The sequence below is a fragment of the Astyanax mexicanus genome, chromosome 13, assembly GCF_023375975.1.
Source record: "Astyanax mexicanus isolate ESR-SI-001 chromosome 13, AstMex3_surface, whole genome shotgun sequence".
NCBI lineage: Eukaryota > Metazoa > Chordata > Actinopteri > Characiformes > Acestrorhamphidae > Astyanax > Astyanax mexicanus.
Genome location: NC_064420.1, coordinates 43,009,341 through 43,029,979, shown reverse-complemented (window position 1 = coordinate 43,029,979; position 20,639 = coordinate 43,009,341). Strand labels below are relative to the sequence as shown.

The following is a 20,639-nucleotide window of genomic DNA, read 5'->3' as shown; positions in this document are numbered from 1 at the left end:
CTGTGACAGTGATTAAGGGCCACTGATAAAAATAAAAATAAAAAGAAAATAGTAGACTTTACAAATAAAGTAACATTTTAATAATAAAGTTGTAATTTCAGGATTAAATCATAATACTTTAAGAAAAATGTTTACTTTATATCATTTTAAGAATGAAGTCAAAATATTTTAAGAATAAAGTCGTAATATTTTGTGAATGAAGTCGTAATAGATTGGGAATAAAATAATCATATTTTTAGAAAAAGGCTAGACCACGGCATTTTGAGAATAAAGTATAAATATTTTAAGAATAAAGTTGTAATGTTTCTAGAATACAGTCGTAATATATCAAGAAAAAAGCCATAACATTGTTTTTTTTGAAAATTAAGTCACAATATTTTAGGTTTTAATAATTAAGGAATGAAGTAGAAAGTTACATTATTATGGTTGCATTCCTTTTGCAAACTCTATGACCATAATTATAGAGATTTGTCCTGGTAGAAATACCACTTTTGCATCATAAAATATTAAACTTTATTTTCAAAACATTACGACATTATTCTTGAAGCTGTTTGACCTTTTTATTTATATTTTACTCTTTATCATTTCTATTTTTAACAGTGGCCCTAAAATGCCACTGCAAACCCCCTTTAGTTAAATCATAAGCAGATTTGATCAGCAGCACATAATTTGAGTTTAAATTTGGAGTTTCTCTAATTCAGTTCTACACAAAAGCTGTGAATCTAACGTAGCTAACAATTAACAGAAGCTCACAGTCCACCGTCTCGTATTATGTAAATGCAGTGCTAGCTGATTGGCTACACTGTGTCCTTTAGAGTGTGTTCTAACCTCCAGGCATGACGTGGCCGACGTCCTGCACAGTGAGAGCAGAGTTCTTATCCTCAGTATTCACCCGGATCACTCCATGACTCAGTCCTCCCATAGACAGGATCGCCCTGGCAGGGAGAGGAGCACCTCGAGCACCCGGCCTAAACACACACACACACACACACACACACACACACACACACACACACACAGAGACACACACAGAGAATAGGGATCACACACATGCACACACAAGCAGCTCACAGGATTTCTGATGTGAAACTACTGTATATTAAATCAAAAATAAGCATTTTTTTTATTGAATGTTGACATATTCTTCACCAAAATAATTATATGCAAGGACAAAGTAATATTATAATATGTTTAATAAATACAATATTAAAATATTTTTGAAATACTATCAAAATGTTGTGAGCATTTACCGTATTTTTTGCACTATAAGAAACAGTTAAAATCTTTAATTTTACCAAAAATCGCAAGTGCACCTAATATGAATGTTACCAGTCAGGTTGTAAGAAGCAGTAAAGCCACTCTGCTAAAGGACAATGTTATACAAGAGTTTCAGTTGAGTTCTCCAGCACCAAGGGTGGAGCAGTATTAGCATTAGCCGCTAACCGTGCTAAGCGCTTGCTCTTTCACCATTCAGAGGTGAGTATATCGGACTGTAGCCTGCATGTTTACTGTGTTAAAACGTGCTATGTGAGACGAACCGCTAGCTAATATCATCCTGGATTATTGGAACAGTCAGGGTTCCTCAGAGTAGGGCTGTCTGGCAGCATTAGCGGTTAGCTGCTAATGCTGCTGCATCCAGCCTTAGTGGAAATCTGGAAATCTAAACTTACTGTAAAATAAACAGAAGCGGTTTACTCACTCAAATAAACAGTTTTCAGGAGAGAAATCTGTGTAGATTAACATCCAGCAATCGTTTGACTTTGAAAGAAAATGCTTTTTTTTTCTTTTGAAGTCAAGAATTACAGTTTCGTTTATTTAGCTTAGCTTTACTTAACTTAGTTACCCCACGACCATTTAAATTAGAAGGAAAACATGAATTAAAAGGAAACACGGCGATATCCTTGATCCTAACTAGTGCAAAAAAATACAGTACATCCAGCAAACCTAACAGACCACTCTAGCTCTGACCACTCTTTTTAAAATAAATACTGTCAAGTCAAAATGTAAATAAATAAATAAATAATGGAAAAAGAGAGAGGGCGGAGCTAAGTGTGAGTGAAAGTGAAACTTAGCAGAGTACCGAGAGCCAGTGTCTGTAACTAAATATGTTCTGTTTAGTTAAAAATTAAGTTGATGTTCGGCAAATGGGATGCCTTCTTTTAAACATGTGACTGAAACGCGCTGCTGCTCGCGCTGCGGACTCGCGGTGCTCTCGCGAGGGATCGCGCTGAAATCGCGCTAAAATCGCGCTGGACAGAAAAAAAGGCGAGCAGGCTAAGTTTTCCCCGCGGTGAAAAACGGGTCCGTCTAAGACGTGCACCAGAGGCAATCGACTCTTAACCTCCATTCTGAGGTAGTTTAAAGCCAGGCGGACACTGTGCGATTTTTTTAATCGGATGCGTTCTGGAGAGCTCAAACAGCACGTTTGAATCGTTTGTCGTGTATGAACAACGCCTGCGATTCATCTGCACACACTGTACGGTCCGACTGACCTGCTGCGACGGGGGAGCTTACACTGCACGTCTAAACGCAGCCCGTAGGCGGAGCTTTCTTTGCGTACAAACTCTCGCTTCAACACAACGCCTTGCAAAAGAAAGCGCTTAGCTTTGCTTATTTGTGCCCTGTTGTGCGCTGAAAGTCCACGGAAGAGACGTACATGGACTCGCAGGTGGCTGAGGCGACGTGGACTCTACGGGTTGTCCGTTTTACAGAAGGAGAGCGGGATAGGGACCCTCATTTACAGTGCCGCTGAGCATTAACAGTTTAAAAGGGATTAATAATATATATAAAAAATAGGAATAAAAACTGACATTTATTATAGACGAATAAAATATATACGTAAAAAAGGAAAAATAGGACCTTAAAAAAAGATCATAAAAATTGACATAAAAGGGAAAAAAATTATATCTTATGAAGATATATATTTAATGATTTGATTAATAAAAGAAGAAAAATAATTTAAATGAATAAATAAAAAATATAAAATATAAACTCATTAAAAATTCGTTTAAAATAACCCAGGCTTTTTGCAGAATAATCAAAGTTTCAGTTAGTTTCAGTTTCAAATCATGAAAACAGCTCACCAAAACCTCAAACTATACTTTATATTTGACTATATTTACTTACAGGTCCTTTGCTTGTACTTACAGGCCCTTACTTATTTTTATTCAACTGAACTGAGTTCCTGTAGCCTCGCGCTGAATTCTGCTCCGCGCTGCGAAAGAGAGCGAGAGAGAGGCGCAGCGCATTTTGTCTGATTTATCTTGATTAATTATCAGTACAGTTTAATATCACTAATTTTACTACACTTCTCCGACCTTATTTATTAAAACGTTTATTTTAGAAGACAGAGGTTATTATGCGGGCAATGCCGCGCGCAATGCCACGCGCTGCGCTAAGCTGGCTTTGCGTGGCTAATATTCTGGAGCACTGGACAAGATTTTAATTAATAAATTAACATATTTATAATTTTAATAAATTTGCCCTGGCGAAAAGAAACGAATTATAAAATATAGCTTTATATTTCTGTGCATGTTTTAAGTTTTATATAATTGACGGGCAGCACCAGAGGCTGACAATGTGCTTTATTTTTCAGATATAATAGCAAAGTGAAATAAAATAAATTTATGTTTGTCAAAGATATTTTCTCTTTTAATTTTTCTTTTCAAAAACTCCAGCTATTGACTGAGAATAAGCATCTGTTGAAATTCTTAAACAGCAGAATGCCTGTGTCTGCTATATTAAGCTATAAGTCTGTGTACCGAACATAAATATAAATCCTTATAACTGACAGAAATAAATATGACTAATAATTATTTATAGTTACTGTGCAGATTTTTGGGAAAACAGGTCGTGACGTTAAGAAATCGGCCCGCAAAACAGCTCACACTGTGAGACAAGCGACCAAAATTTCTGGCATGTCAGAAATCCCTGGTCGCGTCCGACTGCTCATTCGCAGCTCCTATGGGCAATTAATCGGACATCGCTTCCCCTCTCACACTGCACGACAAACGACGCACGATCAAGCTAAAATTCGGCCCGATCATGAAATTCAGTCGCATCCGACCAGATCGGGCTTAAAATCGGGCTAAAATCGCACAGTGTCCGCCTGGCTTAAGACACCAGTGCAGGATTGGAGAAGGAGACTGTTGCACAAGCGTCCACACGGAGGAGAGAGGAGAAGCTGAGTTGTGCAGAGAGGTGTTTCAGCTCGTGTTTGACTGCAGAGAGGCACTGGTAGGATCTAACGTGCCACCTAGCACATGTAGAAGTTTAAGTATTGATATAATTTGCAATTGTTAGTGAAATAGTAAATTTATTGTGTGTATTTTGTGTGTATTTTAGGTTATCAACCTGTTAACTAAATCCTGGAAATAATAAAAATCCCTAAGAGGAGGCAAAGTTTCATCTGTTGTGGGGAAATTTACTAAAATATCCAGAGTTTGGGAGTGGATACAAGCGCCCTAATTGTAGTCACAACACAGGCTTTTTCAAGTTAAGCCAAGAACTGAAACGAACCTGAGATAACTTGACAAATACTGTATATGGGAGGCTGCAGGGATAGTTGTGCCAATACACTGATACTATTAAGAAAAAAAATCTAAGCACTGCTGCTTTTAATGTTTTATCATGACGGTAATTATACATGATTCAGAGCTAGAAACACTAAAACAAATGTATATAAAATACTGCAAGTAAAGTGTGTGTGTATAATCATTTTTACAGCAATTAAAGCAGCAGGTCTGTGTGTGTGTACCTGCGTATGGCTACGGTCATGGCCTCGGTGGAGGTGGCACACGGGCAGATGACCTCAGGCTTCAGCCCGTGTGACTGGAACACATTTAGGAAGGCATCGCATGAGGACACTGACCCTGAAACACAAACACGGACATGTATAAGTTTCAGAAAAACTAATTTATTATATCAGTGCTGCATGATCAGTTTGCTCACATGGATTGGCTCCATCAGCTACGATGAGCATGCGCAGGGACGACAGGCCGATGTCCTTCTGGTCTCGATGGGCCATCATAGCCCAGTGCAGGTCCCGACACTTCACCAAGGCCACACGTGCTGCACACACAAACACACACACAAATACATATATAATATAATGTATAATATACACCCCACAAACTCTGTCTACTTTCGCGCACTACCTACCGCCCTCCAAATAACTAAATTTCAGTTTCATGAGTCCACAGCACTTTATTCCAAAATGAAGCTGGCTTGCCCAAATGTGCTTTAGCTTTAGCATACCTCAAGCGACTCCGTTTGTGGCGTGTGCTCAGAAAAGACGTCTTGCAGCAAGATGATGATGTAGGTGTTTGGAGCTGGTCTGTTGGTTGACTGTGACTGCTCTCACCATCCTTCTCCTCTGCTTATCTGAGATTTTTCTTGGCCTGAACTAGAACTGTGCCTGTGGTTCTTCCATTTCCTTAGTATGTTCCTCACAGTGGAAACTGACAGCTGAAATCTCTGAGATTTTGAGCTTTTTGTTCCCTTTGTCTAAACCTTGATGTTGAACAATCTTTGTTTTCAGGTCTTTTGATATATGCTATATAAAAGTGAATTTAATGGAAATCAGTCCGCACTGTATTTTAATATCAATTTAATACAAACCAAGCAAACACTTAATGCAGTGCAGTTTTTGGGGTAAAGAAGCTGCTCTAACCTTTGCTGTTGTGGACTCGCTGCACCCAGGAGAGAGGGCAGGCTTTCATGACGGAATAGGGAACACTGATGGTGTGGATTCTGTTCATCACGCTCTGAAAACATAAAAACACACTCCGAGGGTTAGAATTAAGCCAGACAACACTGCTGCTGCCTTCAGTGCGCTACATACTTTAAAAAAAAAAAAACAGGACAGGAGAGAATCAGACCCACCGTGAGCACCCCATGCCACAAGCCCATATCTTTCTTAAAGTCCAGAACGTTGACCAGTGTCTCTCCTGAAAAAATACACATAATATTGTTTATAAAGCTTATAAAACTATCTGCACTCCCCTCCCGACACGGTCCCGGGTTTTAGCTCAGACTGTATTAAATATTGAGTGAACACAGAACACACACAATGTTTTCTACTGGTATACAGGAATTACGAGCCCCCTTAATTATTCAACGTTTCCTGATTTACTGCTTGTTGACGGCAGACAGAATTCCCAGAGACTCCACTTTAAATACACACACACTCGCGCACCTCTGTGCATATACACACACACCCGCAGAGTAAAATTATGCATCTTGATTATTATATAAACAGCCATGACTTGGCAAAGCCTGGGAGCAAACGTTGACTGTGTGTGAATGCAATGAAACCCCTAAGTGTTCTATTAGTTTTAAGAGCCATAATTAATGAACTATTATAAATTAATTTAGCTAGTATTAAGTGTAAATTACTTTGTCAACTATAATTTTCAGTAAAAATAAAACAATATGCAACATACAGTATGTTGTTTGAGGATGAGGGTTTAAAGTGTTGATGAGGGTTTAAAGTGTTAATAAAAGAACTACCAGTAAAAACATTATTTCTGATACTAATCATGTTTTGAACAGTGAAAATGTACTTATTTTATTTGGAATTTCTATGTTTCTTCCTTTGTATTTATTATTCTGTTTCTATCTGTCTTTCAATCTTTCTATGTGTTTATCTCTCTATCTTTCTGTTTCCATCCATCCATCCATCCATGATTCTGTTTATATCTCTCTATCTTTCCGTTTCTATCCATCTTTCAATCTTTTAATCTCTCTACCTATCTTTGTTTCCATCCATCCATCTATGATTCTGTTTTTATCGTTCTATCTTTGTTTCTATCCATCTTTCAATTGATCTATCTTTCTATCTAGCTATCTACCAATACATCCATCCATCATTCCGTTTCTATCTATCTATCTATCTATCTATCTATCTATCTATCTATCTATCTATCTATCTATCTATGCATCTATGATTCAGTTTATATCTCTCTATCTTTCTGTTTCTATCCATCTTTCAATTTATCTATCTTTCAATCTATCTATCTTCCAATCCATCCATCCATGATTCTGTTTCTATCTATCTATCTATCTATCTATCTATCTATCTATCTATCTATCTATCTATCTATCTATCTATCTATCTATCTATCTGATTCTGTTTCTGTTTTTATATTTGTTTCTATCTATCTATTAACCTTCTATCGTTCTGTTTCTATATTTGTATGTTTATCTTTTTATGTTTCTATCTCTCTATCGTTTCCAATCATCCATCCATCCATCAAACCATCCATCCATCATTCTATTTCTATATCTCTCTTTGTTTTTGTTTCTAAGTTTCTATCCAAATATGTTTCCATCTTTCTAAGTTTATATCCATCCATTCATCCCTCCATCCATCTTTTCCAAACTCCTAAATATCCTTTATTTCTGTCAGCATTATACTTGTGTTTCTATTCATATAAAATGTATTTAACAAAGAAAAAAGCCTTGTGTTTTGTAAAAACTTATAATTTATGATTTTTATAATTTATGATTAATTTATTGTTTTATCAATAAACAAAGTACTGTTGCTTCAAATATTTTACCTTATTTACTTGCCTTTTTTTAACGTCAAATTGTCAAGCTTAACCCAATCACCTTAACTATACTAACAAAACTATAAAAAAAAAATCTTTACAATAAAGAAAATAAAGAAAGAAAATAAAATTATACATCAAGTAGTGTGTGTGATAGGTCAGGAACCTGACCACATACAGAAATGTTTCTGTGTGCTATGTTTTATTGGGAATATCAGTGAATATGTGTGGATAGTAAGCAACATATCACTTAGGAATTTATGCCTAATATTTCATGTCGTATATCATTCTGATTTTTTATAAAATGTTAAAGTGCTCATGATCATGCTGAATGTTGAACTGTAATGCAGAAATGTTGCAGCCACTCTGCAGAATGTTGAATACTGCAGTATTCATAGTGAGCGTGCCCAAAGTATGAGTTTTAATAAGAGTTTAGTCATTTTTTTTCTCAGGTTGGTATCAGGGATGATGATGGAGTGCTATAGTGTGACTCACCTTCACAGTAATTACACGCCTGAGTGAGAGCCTGGCAGTGTGTCAGCATGGAGATTTTAGACACGGCCACCCCCATCACTGTGCCTTCTTTACTGGCCTTGTACTAAAATAAGAGGCATCACACCATTAGAGAGGTGTAAAAAGCAGGGTAAAACACACACACACATACATACACACACACACACACACACACACACACACACAATATCCAGGTCCACAAGCAAACACACACACACACACACACATACACACACACACACACAGCGCCTCACCTCGATATATGCCGTGTCGGTGTTAGCAGTGGGTATGTGCGGCTGCCAGTCCTTAGAAGGCTTCGTAAGATACTTAGTGTCTGTGACCACCCATCTCAGCCGAGGCCATCCTGCGAAAACACACACACACACACACACTGAATCTAAACATGCTTATATTAGCCCGCTGGACCACTCGGCGCCCCTGATTCTTAGCTTTAAGTAAAACATGAGTAAAGAGAGGGACTGTTGAGTACGAACCTTTGAACTGCTGGATTTCTCCACTGGGCGTCTTTGGTAGTCCTTTAAGACACACTTCACTGGTGAGAGCCAGACTGACCCCACAGCTCCCCAATAAAAAGCCGATCTGCTGACTACCCGCATCCTGTCACAATCAGATCAGAACACATGGATGAGGATAATGATGAGGGTTTAATAAAAGCTAAATGCACTGAAAACTGCTCAATATTAATCTAACCAAGACTGCTACACTTTATACAATCATGCAATAAGCGAAGTTCCATATTTATATAAGAAGTTGCATATTTATATAAGAGACCACTTAAAATGTAATGAGTTCCTTTGATTTTACTAAATTGAAAACCTCTGGAATATAATCAAGAGGAAGATCACAAGCCAGTGTGTAAGACTGGTGGAGGAGAACATGATGCCAAGATGCATGAAAACTGTAATTAGAAACCAGGGTTATTCCACCAAATATTGATTCATGAACTTTTCTCAACAATTTCTCAACAAATGCTCTAAATGACAATATTTTTAATTGGAATTTACAGCATGATTGTGCAAAGCAAGGTCCCCAAAAAGGTGTGGTTGGGTTAGCATGGTGTGGAAGAAAATGACTGACTCGCACAGACCTGATCAAACCCATCAAACACTTTTATGATAAACTAGAATATAGATTATAGAATTATATGAGGGTAATTTGAATTTCAATACATTGTCATATTGTGGTTTGTCATTTTTCTTGGCTTATCTAAGATGTTAGCCAGGTTATTTTATGCATCCCAATGTAAGAACTGATTATATGCTATGTATAAAAATGCACAAAATAAATAAGGGCCCAAAATTAGATATTTTACTTCTCTGCATATTTCTGCATTTAGAGTACATTATTAAAAAAAACTCTCTCTTTTATCCCAATACAAAAGACATGTTTAAAATCAGACAAGCATTAATTATTGAGTATGGCTGGTCTATTATATACTTCATTACACTGGTGATTACTTACCTTCTGAGAGAGAGGCACCTCTATTGGAACAGGAATAACTTCAGCCAGCAGACAGCCGTAGAACGCCACCCAGAACATCCCAGGGTCACTGTTAGGATAGACTAGCGCCACCTAGTGTACGAACATAACCAGGGGAATGAATGACTACTGGAAATCTTGCTATAATTTTACAATCACATCGTTCATTTTTCACCTCTTACCCGGTCTCCAGGTTTGAGCACTGGGTCAGTTTTGGTGCCCAGCTTGTTTAGGAGAGTATAGGCCAACTTGAGACTGCGGGTCCACAGTTTACCTGCAGAAGACAAAACCAGCATTAGAGCCAACAAAGAGAACAATATCAATGTCTTCTTTAGCTTTAGCTCCATGTCACCCAGGAATCCTGTGGTACTCACCGTAGGTCAGGGTGTACAGGGGCTTGCCGGTGATGTCTAAGGCTGTAAGAGCTGGGCTCTTGGCCTGTGTTGCCCCCCAGCGAGCCAGAGCTGCCTGCAGGGCTGGGGGCCAGTTACTGACCACACCCAGAGGTTCCCCCTTTACCGGAATGATCTGTCGGCCCTCTGGCCTTGGCGTGTTGGGATCAGGCTGGGGCACTGCAGAGCACATGGGTCAAAAGAAGGTGAGATGATTCCTCTAGGTCTGACTTATTAGACTACATAGTACATAGAAAGTGGATTTAAATATATACAGCTCTGAAAAAAAATAATAAGATACCACTTCAGTTTCTGTAATAGTTTCTCTGATTTTGCTATTTGCTCTTTAATTTGAGTAAAATGAATATCGTTGTTTTATTCTATAAACTGTGGACAGCATTAATTTGCAGAAATGATGCAGAGCTTTCAGACCTCAAATAATGCAAAGAAAACAAACTCATATTCATAAAGTTTTTAGAGTATTAAAAATCAATATTTGGTGGAATAACCCTGGTTTTCACAGTTTTATGCATCTTTGCATGTTCTCCTCCACCAGTCTTGCACACTGCTTTTGGATAACTTTATGTCACTCCTGGTGCAAAAATTCAAGCAGTTCAGCTTGGTTTGATGGCTTGTGATCATCCATCTTCCTCTTGATTATATTCCAGAGGTTTTCAATTTGGTAAAATCAAAGAAACTCATCATTTTAAGGTGGTCTTATTTTTCCAGAGCTGTTTAATAACAATATAATATTACCATTTTTTCTACATTTGATGGTCGCAATAGTATTTAAATACTAATCTGGAAACCAAAAGATTTTATCTGTTTTTTTGTTCAAGCTGGATTTCTAACTGATGATGAGTTGTTGACAAGTCAAGGGCTGATTAGATTAGTATTATAGTATTATAATATGTGTATGTTTTCTATAGTTTGTATATGAAGCCTAAAAAAATGGGTGTTATCTGTAATGCTAATAGCTGAGTTAAAACTGTGATGCCAACAGGCACAACAGCTGGACTCTGGAGTGTTTAGCTGCTTAAACAGCCAAGTTAGTTGTGATGCTTAATGTATTCTGAGCTGGATTACTCGCTGATAGTTTTTGACAGGCCAAGAGCACTGCAATGTCATATAAACAGTTTTCTGTGATAGATTTGTCCATCTGTACCAGCAGTGAGACTCTCTATTTGCTAGCCCTTTTTACGATTTCTCATAATAATAGGATAACCATGCATTTTCAAACCATGATATACCATAAAGCCTGTTACCACTGCAACCCTAAAATTAATTAATATGGTGTGCGCAGAGTTAAAAGCTTTTCTACCTTCCACAATCTGCTCAGCATCATCCAGGAAGAACTCAGTCAGCGGAGGCCGTTTGGGTCTCTTTAGTGTGTTAAGAAGCTGCTGGATCTTGGTGGAGACTCTGCTATGCACTGGAACTCCTAATAATATTCACACACATACACACACACACACACACAGATATCAACCTTGATGTCTGGAAAGGAGAATACTGTCTAGACAGGAATCAGCGCATGCACAGGAAAGGAATAAACATCAAGTTCACATTTTCTAGAAATAGAAATTTACTAAAAATCTACTACATCACAAATACTCTTTAAAATTAATGTACAGTACCAGTCAAAAGTTTGGACACACCTCTTCTCATTCAATGTGTTTTCATGCAGAATTATTTAAAAAAAACAAACAGTGTTAAAAAGAAAAACAGAATATGTTTTATACTTTAGATTCTTCTATAAGTAGCACATTTATCTTTGAGGACAGATCTGCACACTTGGTATACTTGGTATTTTAATCCCAGTCTCCCATGAGGGAGAATCATCTGGAATAGTTTTCTCAGTGTCCTGAAGGTGCTGAACATTAATTGCTGCTTTTCCTTCACACAGTGAAGCTCCAGCTCATCTCACACTTTTTTATTGTTTACCATGTAATTCCATATGTGTCACTCCATTGTTTTCACGTCTTTACTATTAAAGTAAATAGTAAATATATAAAATAAAGAAAATTATAAAGACACTGAATGAGAAGGTGTGTCCAAAACTTTTGACTGGTACTGTATAAAACCAGTCAATCACAAACACGTTTAGGATAAGGAGGAGAAACGACAGGGATCACGGCACAGCACAGCTTTCTGCCTCTTACTACAATACCTTTTCCTACAGTCAGACAAGCAAACCCATGATGGACAAAAATAGAGCAAAACATGGATTAAAATAGTCTTACACTTTGTCAAAACTAAGAATTTAAAATATGAAACCAGGAATAGATGAAAGATAAAGAATATTAACAGTGAAAATAAAAATCAATATTTGGTGGAATAATGTTCTCCTCCACCAGTCTTACACACTGCTTTTGTATAACTTTATGCCACTTCTGGTGCAAACATTCAAGCAGTTCAGTTTGGTTTGACGGCTTGTTATCATTCACCTTCCTCTTGATTATATTCCAGAGTTTTTTTTAATGTGGTAAAATCAAAGAAACCATTATTTTTAAGTGGTCTCTCATTTTTTTCAAATATATACATCTTCTATGGCTTTGCAAACAGGAAAGTAAATGCCTGATAGTTATAATTCTAACAGCTGTGTAAACAGCATTGTATGTCTCTGTAAACAGATGCCACCTGCAACGCAAATAACTCTGTAAACAGCTCTAACCTGCCGTCAGAGTTATGTCAGAGTTATCTAAAAACTGTTCGGTGCAAGTGCAAGTCTATGACTGCTGTGTACACTGTAGTGTAAAAAGAAAATATAAAGTAAATGTAAAAAGTTGCCGTGTAAACCGCTGTGTAACTGCAGTAGTAGTAGTAACCTGTATAATATATGGAATCTCTGTTCTAGATTGTAGATAGAGAAGAATTATTATTGGACCTAACTGGCAAACATCTACAATATTATTGGCAGCACTGTCACCTTTACTTTACAACTAAAATACCACCATCAATGGTCAAGTAAACTGGTGAAATTTACCGTCTGCAGTCTCCATCATGCTGGAGCGGCTCTGGCCACGGCTCATGCCCCGAACGACCGGACTGGGGCCGGTCTCCACTTGAGAGTTCCTCTCCTGAGGCACCGTGGACGTCACATCAGGAGGCACATTACTGCTCTCTGTACAAAGAGAAAATTGTGTGTTGGTGTGTATCAAATAAAACTGGAGTTTCCCTTAAATAAAGACTTTATACTGTACACTTCACATTATATTAATTAATTTAGGATTTAAATTCATTTTGTCAATGTTTGGCAGTATCCCTGATAAATGACCAGGTTCATTTTGTTTATTGCCTTGACTTTTAGGTTTATTGTTGGTTTGCAAAATATTTGAGAACCATTTGCTTTAGCATATCCTGTGGAGTACCACATAGTTCAATTGTAAGGCCTACTAAATTACTGTGACTTATGACATGTATATGCTTATGCTCACAATAACATCATAAAATACTGTTAACAGCTAAAAATATGATGGTAATTGCGTTTATTGGTTATTGCATTATTTTTGGTTTATAGAAAATCAAACACCTAATTTGTTGCAGTGGTTTATTCTTGAAATGCCCTTAAATATACATATATAGTACACGTCAAAAGTTTGGACACAGCTTCTCAATCAATGTTTTTATTTATTTTTTATTCCTACCTTATAAATGAATACAGTGAAGCTCCAGCTCATCTCTCACTTTTTTATTGTTTACCATGTAATTCCATATGAGTCACTTCATTGTTTTCATGTCTTTACTAAGTAAATAGTAATTATATTAAATAAAGAAAATAATAAAAACACTGAATGAGAAGACTATGAATGAACATATAAGGAATCATGTAGTTACTCTTTGAAGTATTTAGGTGCTCTTATCTGGGGAGCTGTTAACTGGGGCTGGTAACTCTGATAAACTTATCCTGTGCAACAGAGAGAACTCTTGCTCTTCCTTTCCTGGGGTGGTCCTGATGAGAGCCAGTTTCATCACAATGTTTTTAATGGTCACTGTTTTTTTTTTTTTTCTTAATTTCTTAAAGTATTTTTTTCTTTATTTAGTTGAGTAGTTCTTGCCATAATACGGATTAAAACATTACTCAAATAGGGTTATTCACTGTATACCAACTCTACCTCTTTTTATTACTTTACAACTGATGCTCTCAAACACATTAAGAGTTGCAAAAGGTTTAAGTAATTAACTCTTGACGAGTTCAGCACAGCTGTTAACTGAAAGCCTGAATTCTAGATGATTCTACTTCAAAAACTGACTGAGAAAATGCACCCAAGATGTGCAAAGCTGTCTAATCTAAGCAAGAGTTTGCTTCTTTACTAAATAATTCCTTAATGGTTTTTTTTTTCATAGTTTGGACGATTTTAATCCTAATCTAAATGCACTGGACTGAAGGAGTTTCCAAACTATTGACTGGTACTGTATATATATGAATATTTTGTATCTTAGTACCTATGCGAGTGTGTGCTAGGACGTCTGCCAGCGCGTTGCTCTGATTCTGGGACTGGACGTGGTTGTGGCTCTTGCTGTTCTCTCCATGTGACAGAGTGGATGAGGCTGATGAGGAGGTTGAGGAGCCCTGGATGGAGCGGTTGATCCAGAACTCTGAATTCTGCAGACTCTGGACCAGCGCTGCGCTGACTGCTGCCTGACGCCTGCGCAAGGAGCCCTCGTCCTCTGAGGCTGATGACGTGTCTGCACACACACACGCACACACACAATTATATAATAATCTCAATGACATAATTATTACCTAAGATCGTGTGGACGGAGTGGAAGATGGTGTGAATGGCGAATGGTGAACGGCAGAGTGTTTCATAAGACCCACGCCAGTACAAACTGTTCAATCCAATAGATTTTAAAACAAATGACCTAATATGTGCCACACTACTCTATTTATATACAGAGCAGCTCAGACTGGCATGCCCGTGCTCTCTGGCCCTGCTCAGGGTGTAGTGGACAGAAGGGGCAGCAGAAGGCCAGTGGGCACGGAAGCAGAACTCACCAGGAGGAGTGCAGTTATCCATAGGGGACTGTACAAATGCGGAGCGACGCTTAGTGGGCATGGGCAGTGCCATTTTCTCCTCTTTATGTTTGGCCAGAGCTGCCTGCACTGCCTCAGTGTGGATATCTGAAATTGGACGAGAGGAAACAGAGCATACATGTTAGACTATGATGCGTACAGTGCACATAAAACAAATTTAAAAGAATAATAATTGGCCAATAATACTTTTGGACATTTTGACATTATGCAATAAAGCACAGGAAGTGCTATAGTGTTGTTGCACAATCATAAAAAAGGAAACCGTGAGCTGTACAGGCATGGTGTTAGGGTAAGGAAGAGAGAAAAAAAAGATCGATGAAATATAATAGTGGAAAAACACACATTTTATTCTATTTTATTCTATTTCTATTAAAGATTTGATTGTACAATACTAGGGCTTGTATGCAGTACAGTTAATATGAATATCCAAAATGTAGACTTTTTAAACAGTGGTTTAATTTGATATGTTTTTCTCATTTTCTGGGGATATTTTAAACATATTTTGAGTTTTAATGTGAATGTCTAAATATTATTGACAATTAAAGCTACACTACTTTTAAATCTACTAAAAAAAATTCTATTTTCATTTAAAATCTAAATTCTATTAAATTACCATTACATTACATTATTTCATTGGTATAAAATGGTCTTTACATGACAATAATATATTGTTTATCGTATTTATTTTTGGGACAATACTATTATATATTGTCTGGATTGGCCCTGATCCTGAGTCACTGAATCAGGTTGGTACATATAATATCCCTGATATAGAAATGTAATAATAAGGTAATGGTGGTACCTGATCTGTAGCGGTCATCACGGGCTCCTCCGCTGCGGTGTGAGCGGTGCTGGCGAGTGGAGGCTGAAGGTCCAGCATCTGGACTGGGTGAAGAGTCAGCTCCGGGACCTGGAGTTAACTGGATACTTTGTAGGCCTGGGTCCACATCTATTTATATATAAATAAAAAAATACAGACATACAGACTGAGTACACACACTAAAAACTATTATACACAGCTTAACCAAATCACTCTCTATAGCTCTATCTGGACAGTATTAGTTTTTTAGGGGTTCCTGGTGTAATTTTCTCTTCTATGGGGGGTCCTCTGTGATTTTATTCCCATACAGAACGACCATGTATGTGTTTTTTTCAGACGTCCTCTGAGAAAATTACAGGCTGAATTACCTATAGTTTTTCAGTGAACTCTCCAGTAATTTTAGTCCCGTCCAGAGGCACATCTCTGAGTTTCATCACCTCACCTCCACAGAGATCTATGTAAACACAACAGCAAGTGGAAATGGAGGAGCTACTGAACGCGATGTTACATGACCGAGAAAGTCTTAAAAAAAAAAAAAAAAAAAAAAAAATGGTCCTGCTGCTTTTTCAATTGCAGTCCGAATGCAATTTTATCAGAAGTCCCCTTGAGAAACTAATCCCGTCCAGGTAGGGCACCATAGTAGGCAAAATCTCTCTATACTTGACACTGATTGATTTTGTATATGGGTATGCGTTGAACAGTGACGTGTCGTCAGGTTGGGGAGTTCTCTTTCCAAACTCTTCCTTCCTGTCAGATTCTGACTCTTCTTCATGTGCACATATGTCATGTAGCAAAAGGGGTTTTGTTTATAGTTTATATATGAGTTAATCTACAGTTACAGTAGATGCAGGAATCACCAATGTAATCTGTTGTACCCATACCACAAAGCACAGACCCACTTCATTTCGTTTTTCTACTACTGAATGGTTGACTGTATCATCATATTGTAACTAGTCAAAAAATCTAGAAGCATCTAGATATGTGCTTTCACATTACAGATGAATTAAACCACGATTCAGTTGATCCAGAACAAGACCACCTCTTTAGGTCCGTGCTTTGAGGAACCTTCCACACCTGATATTTTTCTGTTTGGGTCCAGCTGGTCCAGACTAAACAAGTTAGGTGTGAAATCAGACTCAGAGACGTGACATGGGCTTAATGGCACTAAAGCAGCCCAGAGCAGAAACAGAGCAAAGCTCAGAGGAATCCCCTCAGAGGGATAATGAGAGAAGGGAGACACAGCGAGGGGTGGTCTTTCAGCTTCAAAGCTCTGAAATGGCAGCTTTGAAGGCCATGACGCGGTTGACATTAAAGCACACGTCCCCTTTAAACGTGCCCTACAGCACAAACACGCGACATGACTTTCAGACGCGTATTAAGAATTCGGCTGAGCTGATTCTGATTCAGTTTTAGCGAGTGTCGACCAGAGTGTGAAGGTGCGAATGACACCTGTAGCACTTCCTGTGTAATTGAGTCAGAAATGACTCAGCGGCACAAAAAAAGTGACCCAAACTCGGCAAGTTCCTCTCTCTCACTTCCTCCACCGCTTCTTCTGCTTCCTGCTGAAGCCCAGCTGTAACACACTGATATATAAATATGTGTGTGTGTGAGAGTCTCGTTAAAGTTAACGGCAGGAAGGAATCAGGGGTGTGAAAATCAATATATCATGAAAACAATCTGAGTTATTAAAAACCTTTGAGAAAGCAATGAGGAAAATAAATAAACTAAATAAAATTACAAAAGACAAAAGGTATTAGTTTATAAATGTAGAGAGAAATGTATTAACATAAATAAATGTATAAGTTAATTAACATGATAATTTTAGGTGGGACAATATACTGATATTGCAATATATTGTATAATTTTTGCTTGTAATATATTATGGATACATTGCGGTAAAAATCCCTAAGACTCTCTTTCCAACATGACTTACTAAAGTTACTGTTTCATTACTCCACATGGTGGCACTATAATCAAATGAACATCAAATACTTGCGGTAAAGAATATTGTTTGGTAAATCCAGTAAAACTGACACCAATAAATCCAGTATTCTTTGTTTTTGCTTATTTAAAATATTTTATTCTCTTCAGTAACACAGATGCCGTAAAGTATCTTAGAGAATTGTCTTGTGATATATCGAGTATCACAGAATCACAGTCTCATAAAATCATTTTAAATAATTTCTTGTTTTGTTTTGTTTGTGTCCATAATCAGCTAGCGGTTCGTCCCATTAAGCGTTTTTTTTTTTTAGAACATGGTAAATGTGCAGGCTACAGTCCAATATACTTGTATCTGAACAGCGAAATGCTAATGCTGCTCCAGCAGTGCTAGCCGGGGATGGCATAAGGCTACAAGCAGATAACAGTCACCTCTGAACGGTGAAAAAGCTAATACTGCTTCTGCCTCAATGCTGGAGAGTTAAATTTAAACTTCTTTATAATGCTGTACTTCTGCTCTTTACAACCTGACTGGTAAAATTCTTAAATAAGGCGCACCGGATTAAAAGGCGCACTGACGATTTTTGGGAAAATTAAAGGATTTTAAGGGCTCCTTATAGTGCGAAACATACGGTAAATTAATGGATAGACTGATACTTTTCTAAACCTTGCATCACTATAATCAAATATGTGTTAAATCCAAACCTCTGTCATTCTAAATATATATTTTGAGCACTCAGTTCATGATACCAATAAGACTCCAAACTAGTGCTGTGCGATATGACGATAAATATTGTGGGGATGATAGAAAAGTGTCTATCGTGCTACTACCTTCTATCGTCCATATCGTTTCTACAGTAATTTCATCAATTATTCATGCAAATATATAAAGTAGGCTACGATAAAATGTATTGGTGTTAGGGTTGGGTTTCTGTCATGGTTTCCTATTTTTGGTGAGGATCTTGGAATGATTTAACGTGGTACACAGCGCTCTGTTGTGTGTTTTTACATTTTAATTATTTCACTAGAACCGTCACGCTGCCGCTGCTCCTTCCTTCTATAGGTGTTGCGTCTCATAGCTCTGGTAGAGCTTTATATTCTGTCTTTAAGCTACTGCTTTGAGTGTTCACCATTTCGTTTTGATCTTTTAGAATCCGTTAGATTTTATTTCTTTTAGCATTTCGAGCTTAGTTTAGTTGGTTATTTTCTTATTTTATATCTTTTTCTGTTTTTATTAAATGTTGTTATTAGCTTATTAGCTTCTTAGCTTGTTGCTGCCTTCTTTGTTATTTAGCACACAGAACGTCTTACTGATTTATTCATTTAATAGCTGTATCTAACTATTTTAGGCCAGACAGACACTGTGTGATTTTTTAATCAGGTGCGGAGAGCTCATCCGCACATTTGAATGGAAATCAAACGCGATTTATATACAGACACTGAAATCAGGCTGGCAGGCTGAGACACTGAACGACATGCAGCCCGTAAGCAGTAGAAAAAGAATATTTTTCCCATATCGCCCAGCACTACCCCAAACTCATCTCTATTAATAAGCAGAAAGCTGCTGAGTGCAAGTCATGTCTGTGCATGCCCAGCAGCTGCAGTCTGCTCTGCTAACACTAGAGAGCAGGAGGGAGCTGCGTATCTTCAGGCATGGGTCGTGAGATTGCACCCGGGAAAGCAATAACCTGCCTCCCCTACATCAGTTACTGCCTGAGGAATTAAGGAGGAACTCCAACAGACATTCATGAGTGAACATGAAAACACTCCCTGACTCTCTCAGATACAACCTTCTTCCATTTCTACACCCTGACTACTCTCAGACAGACAGGCCTGAGTTCCCCAGCACGGAAAAACTGGGTCCAAATCAGATCCTGAACCAACTGCAGGAGAAAATCACCTACAGTCACAATAAGAAACAACAAAATGCATTTTAAGGATCTTTCTGATCAGACCACACAATGTTCTTCATTTAGTTCTGGAGGAGTAGAACACTGTTGCCACCTCCTCACAGGCCTGATGCGTGACTCACCCAGCAACCAACGTGTGGCAGGAGTGGACTGGACAGAAAGAACCAGAGAACGAGAGAAAGAAAAAGAAAAGAAGAGAGAAAAGGAACTCTTACTTTGGGTCTGTGGTATGTATGGGGCCAGCAGCTTGGACCTTTTCTTCTCATAGCCCTTTTGTGTAATATCACCTATAAAGAAACAGAACACACACATCAGAAGCTGTGTAGTACGGACACACATGCAAAAACACACTAAATATAAGATTACTTATTATTATTATTATTATTATCAGTCACATATTAAAAATGAAAAGACATAACCAGAATGAATAAATTAATTAGCAGCCAAGCTCTGGTTCTTGTAAACACTAATATGCGACGCATATATCAGTAACTAGGGACGCACTAAAATAAAAGATAAAGATGAGATAAAAATTTGGGGCTAAAACTAAAACTGAAGAAAATGAAACATTTGACCATACACTAGGCAAGGTTAATTAGTACAGCACATTTTATACACAGTGGCAATTCAAATTGCTTTACATGAACAGGGATAAAGTACAAAAAAACTGTTAAAGCAAAAATATACATCAAAAACATTAAAAAGCATTAAAAATTAAAAATACAAAATGAACAATTAAAAGGCATATTTAAAAGAAAAGAATGTAAACACATGAATAACAGACTGATGTAACAGGATAGAGATTAGCTGTGTTTAAAATTCAGGCAAAAGACTTTATCAGGCTGGATTTAAAAGTTTCTAATGCTAATTCTAATAAGAACTGATTTCATTTAACTGATTCTACATTTCTGGTCTTTATCTTTATCAGCAAATCTAACTGTCTCATTTCGTTCCTAATGATCTGAGAGCTCTGCTCGA

The 20,639-nt window shown here is 37.5% G+C and overlaps 1 protein-coding gene across 2 annotated transcripts in view; it reads right to left on the bottom strand.

The window, feature by feature from the left end:
• dip2ba (disco-interacting protein 2 homolog Ba) overlaps nucleotides 1–20,639 on the bottom strand; it is a 99,854-nt gene that overhangs the window by 20,691 nt on the left and 58,524 nt on the right. For both annotated transcript variants that reach the window (XM_049463021.1, XM_049463022.1), the window contains exons 2-18: nucleotides 19,877–19,948; nucleotides 15,796–15,942; nucleotides 14,955–15,080; nucleotides 14,402–14,644; nucleotides 12,942–13,079; nucleotides 11,277–11,396; nucleotides 9,938–10,135; nucleotides 9,746–9,837; nucleotides 9,546–9,656; nucleotides 8,558–8,681; nucleotides 8,318–8,427; nucleotides 8,046–8,148; nucleotides 5,884–5,948; nucleotides 5,672–5,765; nucleotides 4,951–5,070; nucleotides 4,757–4,871; nucleotides 829–968 (exon numbers count right to left, since the gene is read on the bottom strand). In XM_049463021.1, the coding sequence (XP_049318978.1) occupies nucleotides 829–968; nucleotides 4,757–4,871; nucleotides 4,951–5,070; nucleotides 5,672–5,765; nucleotides 5,884–5,948; nucleotides 8,046–8,148; nucleotides 8,318–8,427; nucleotides 8,558–8,681; nucleotides 9,546–9,656; nucleotides 9,746–9,837; nucleotides 9,938–10,135; nucleotides 11,277–11,396; nucleotides 12,942–13,079; nucleotides 14,402–14,644; nucleotides 14,955–15,080; nucleotides 15,796–15,942; nucleotides 19,877–19,948 (2,118 nt within the window). The remainder of the gene's footprint in view (nucleotides 1–828; nucleotides 969–4,756; nucleotides 4,872–4,950; nucleotides 5,071–5,671; nucleotides 5,766–5,883; nucleotides 5,949–8,045; nucleotides 8,149–8,317; nucleotides 8,428–8,557; nucleotides 8,682–9,545; nucleotides 9,657–9,745; nucleotides 9,838–9,937; nucleotides 10,136–11,276; nucleotides 11,397–12,941; nucleotides 13,080–14,401; nucleotides 14,645–14,954; nucleotides 15,081–15,795; nucleotides 15,943–19,876; nucleotides 19,949–20,639) is intronic.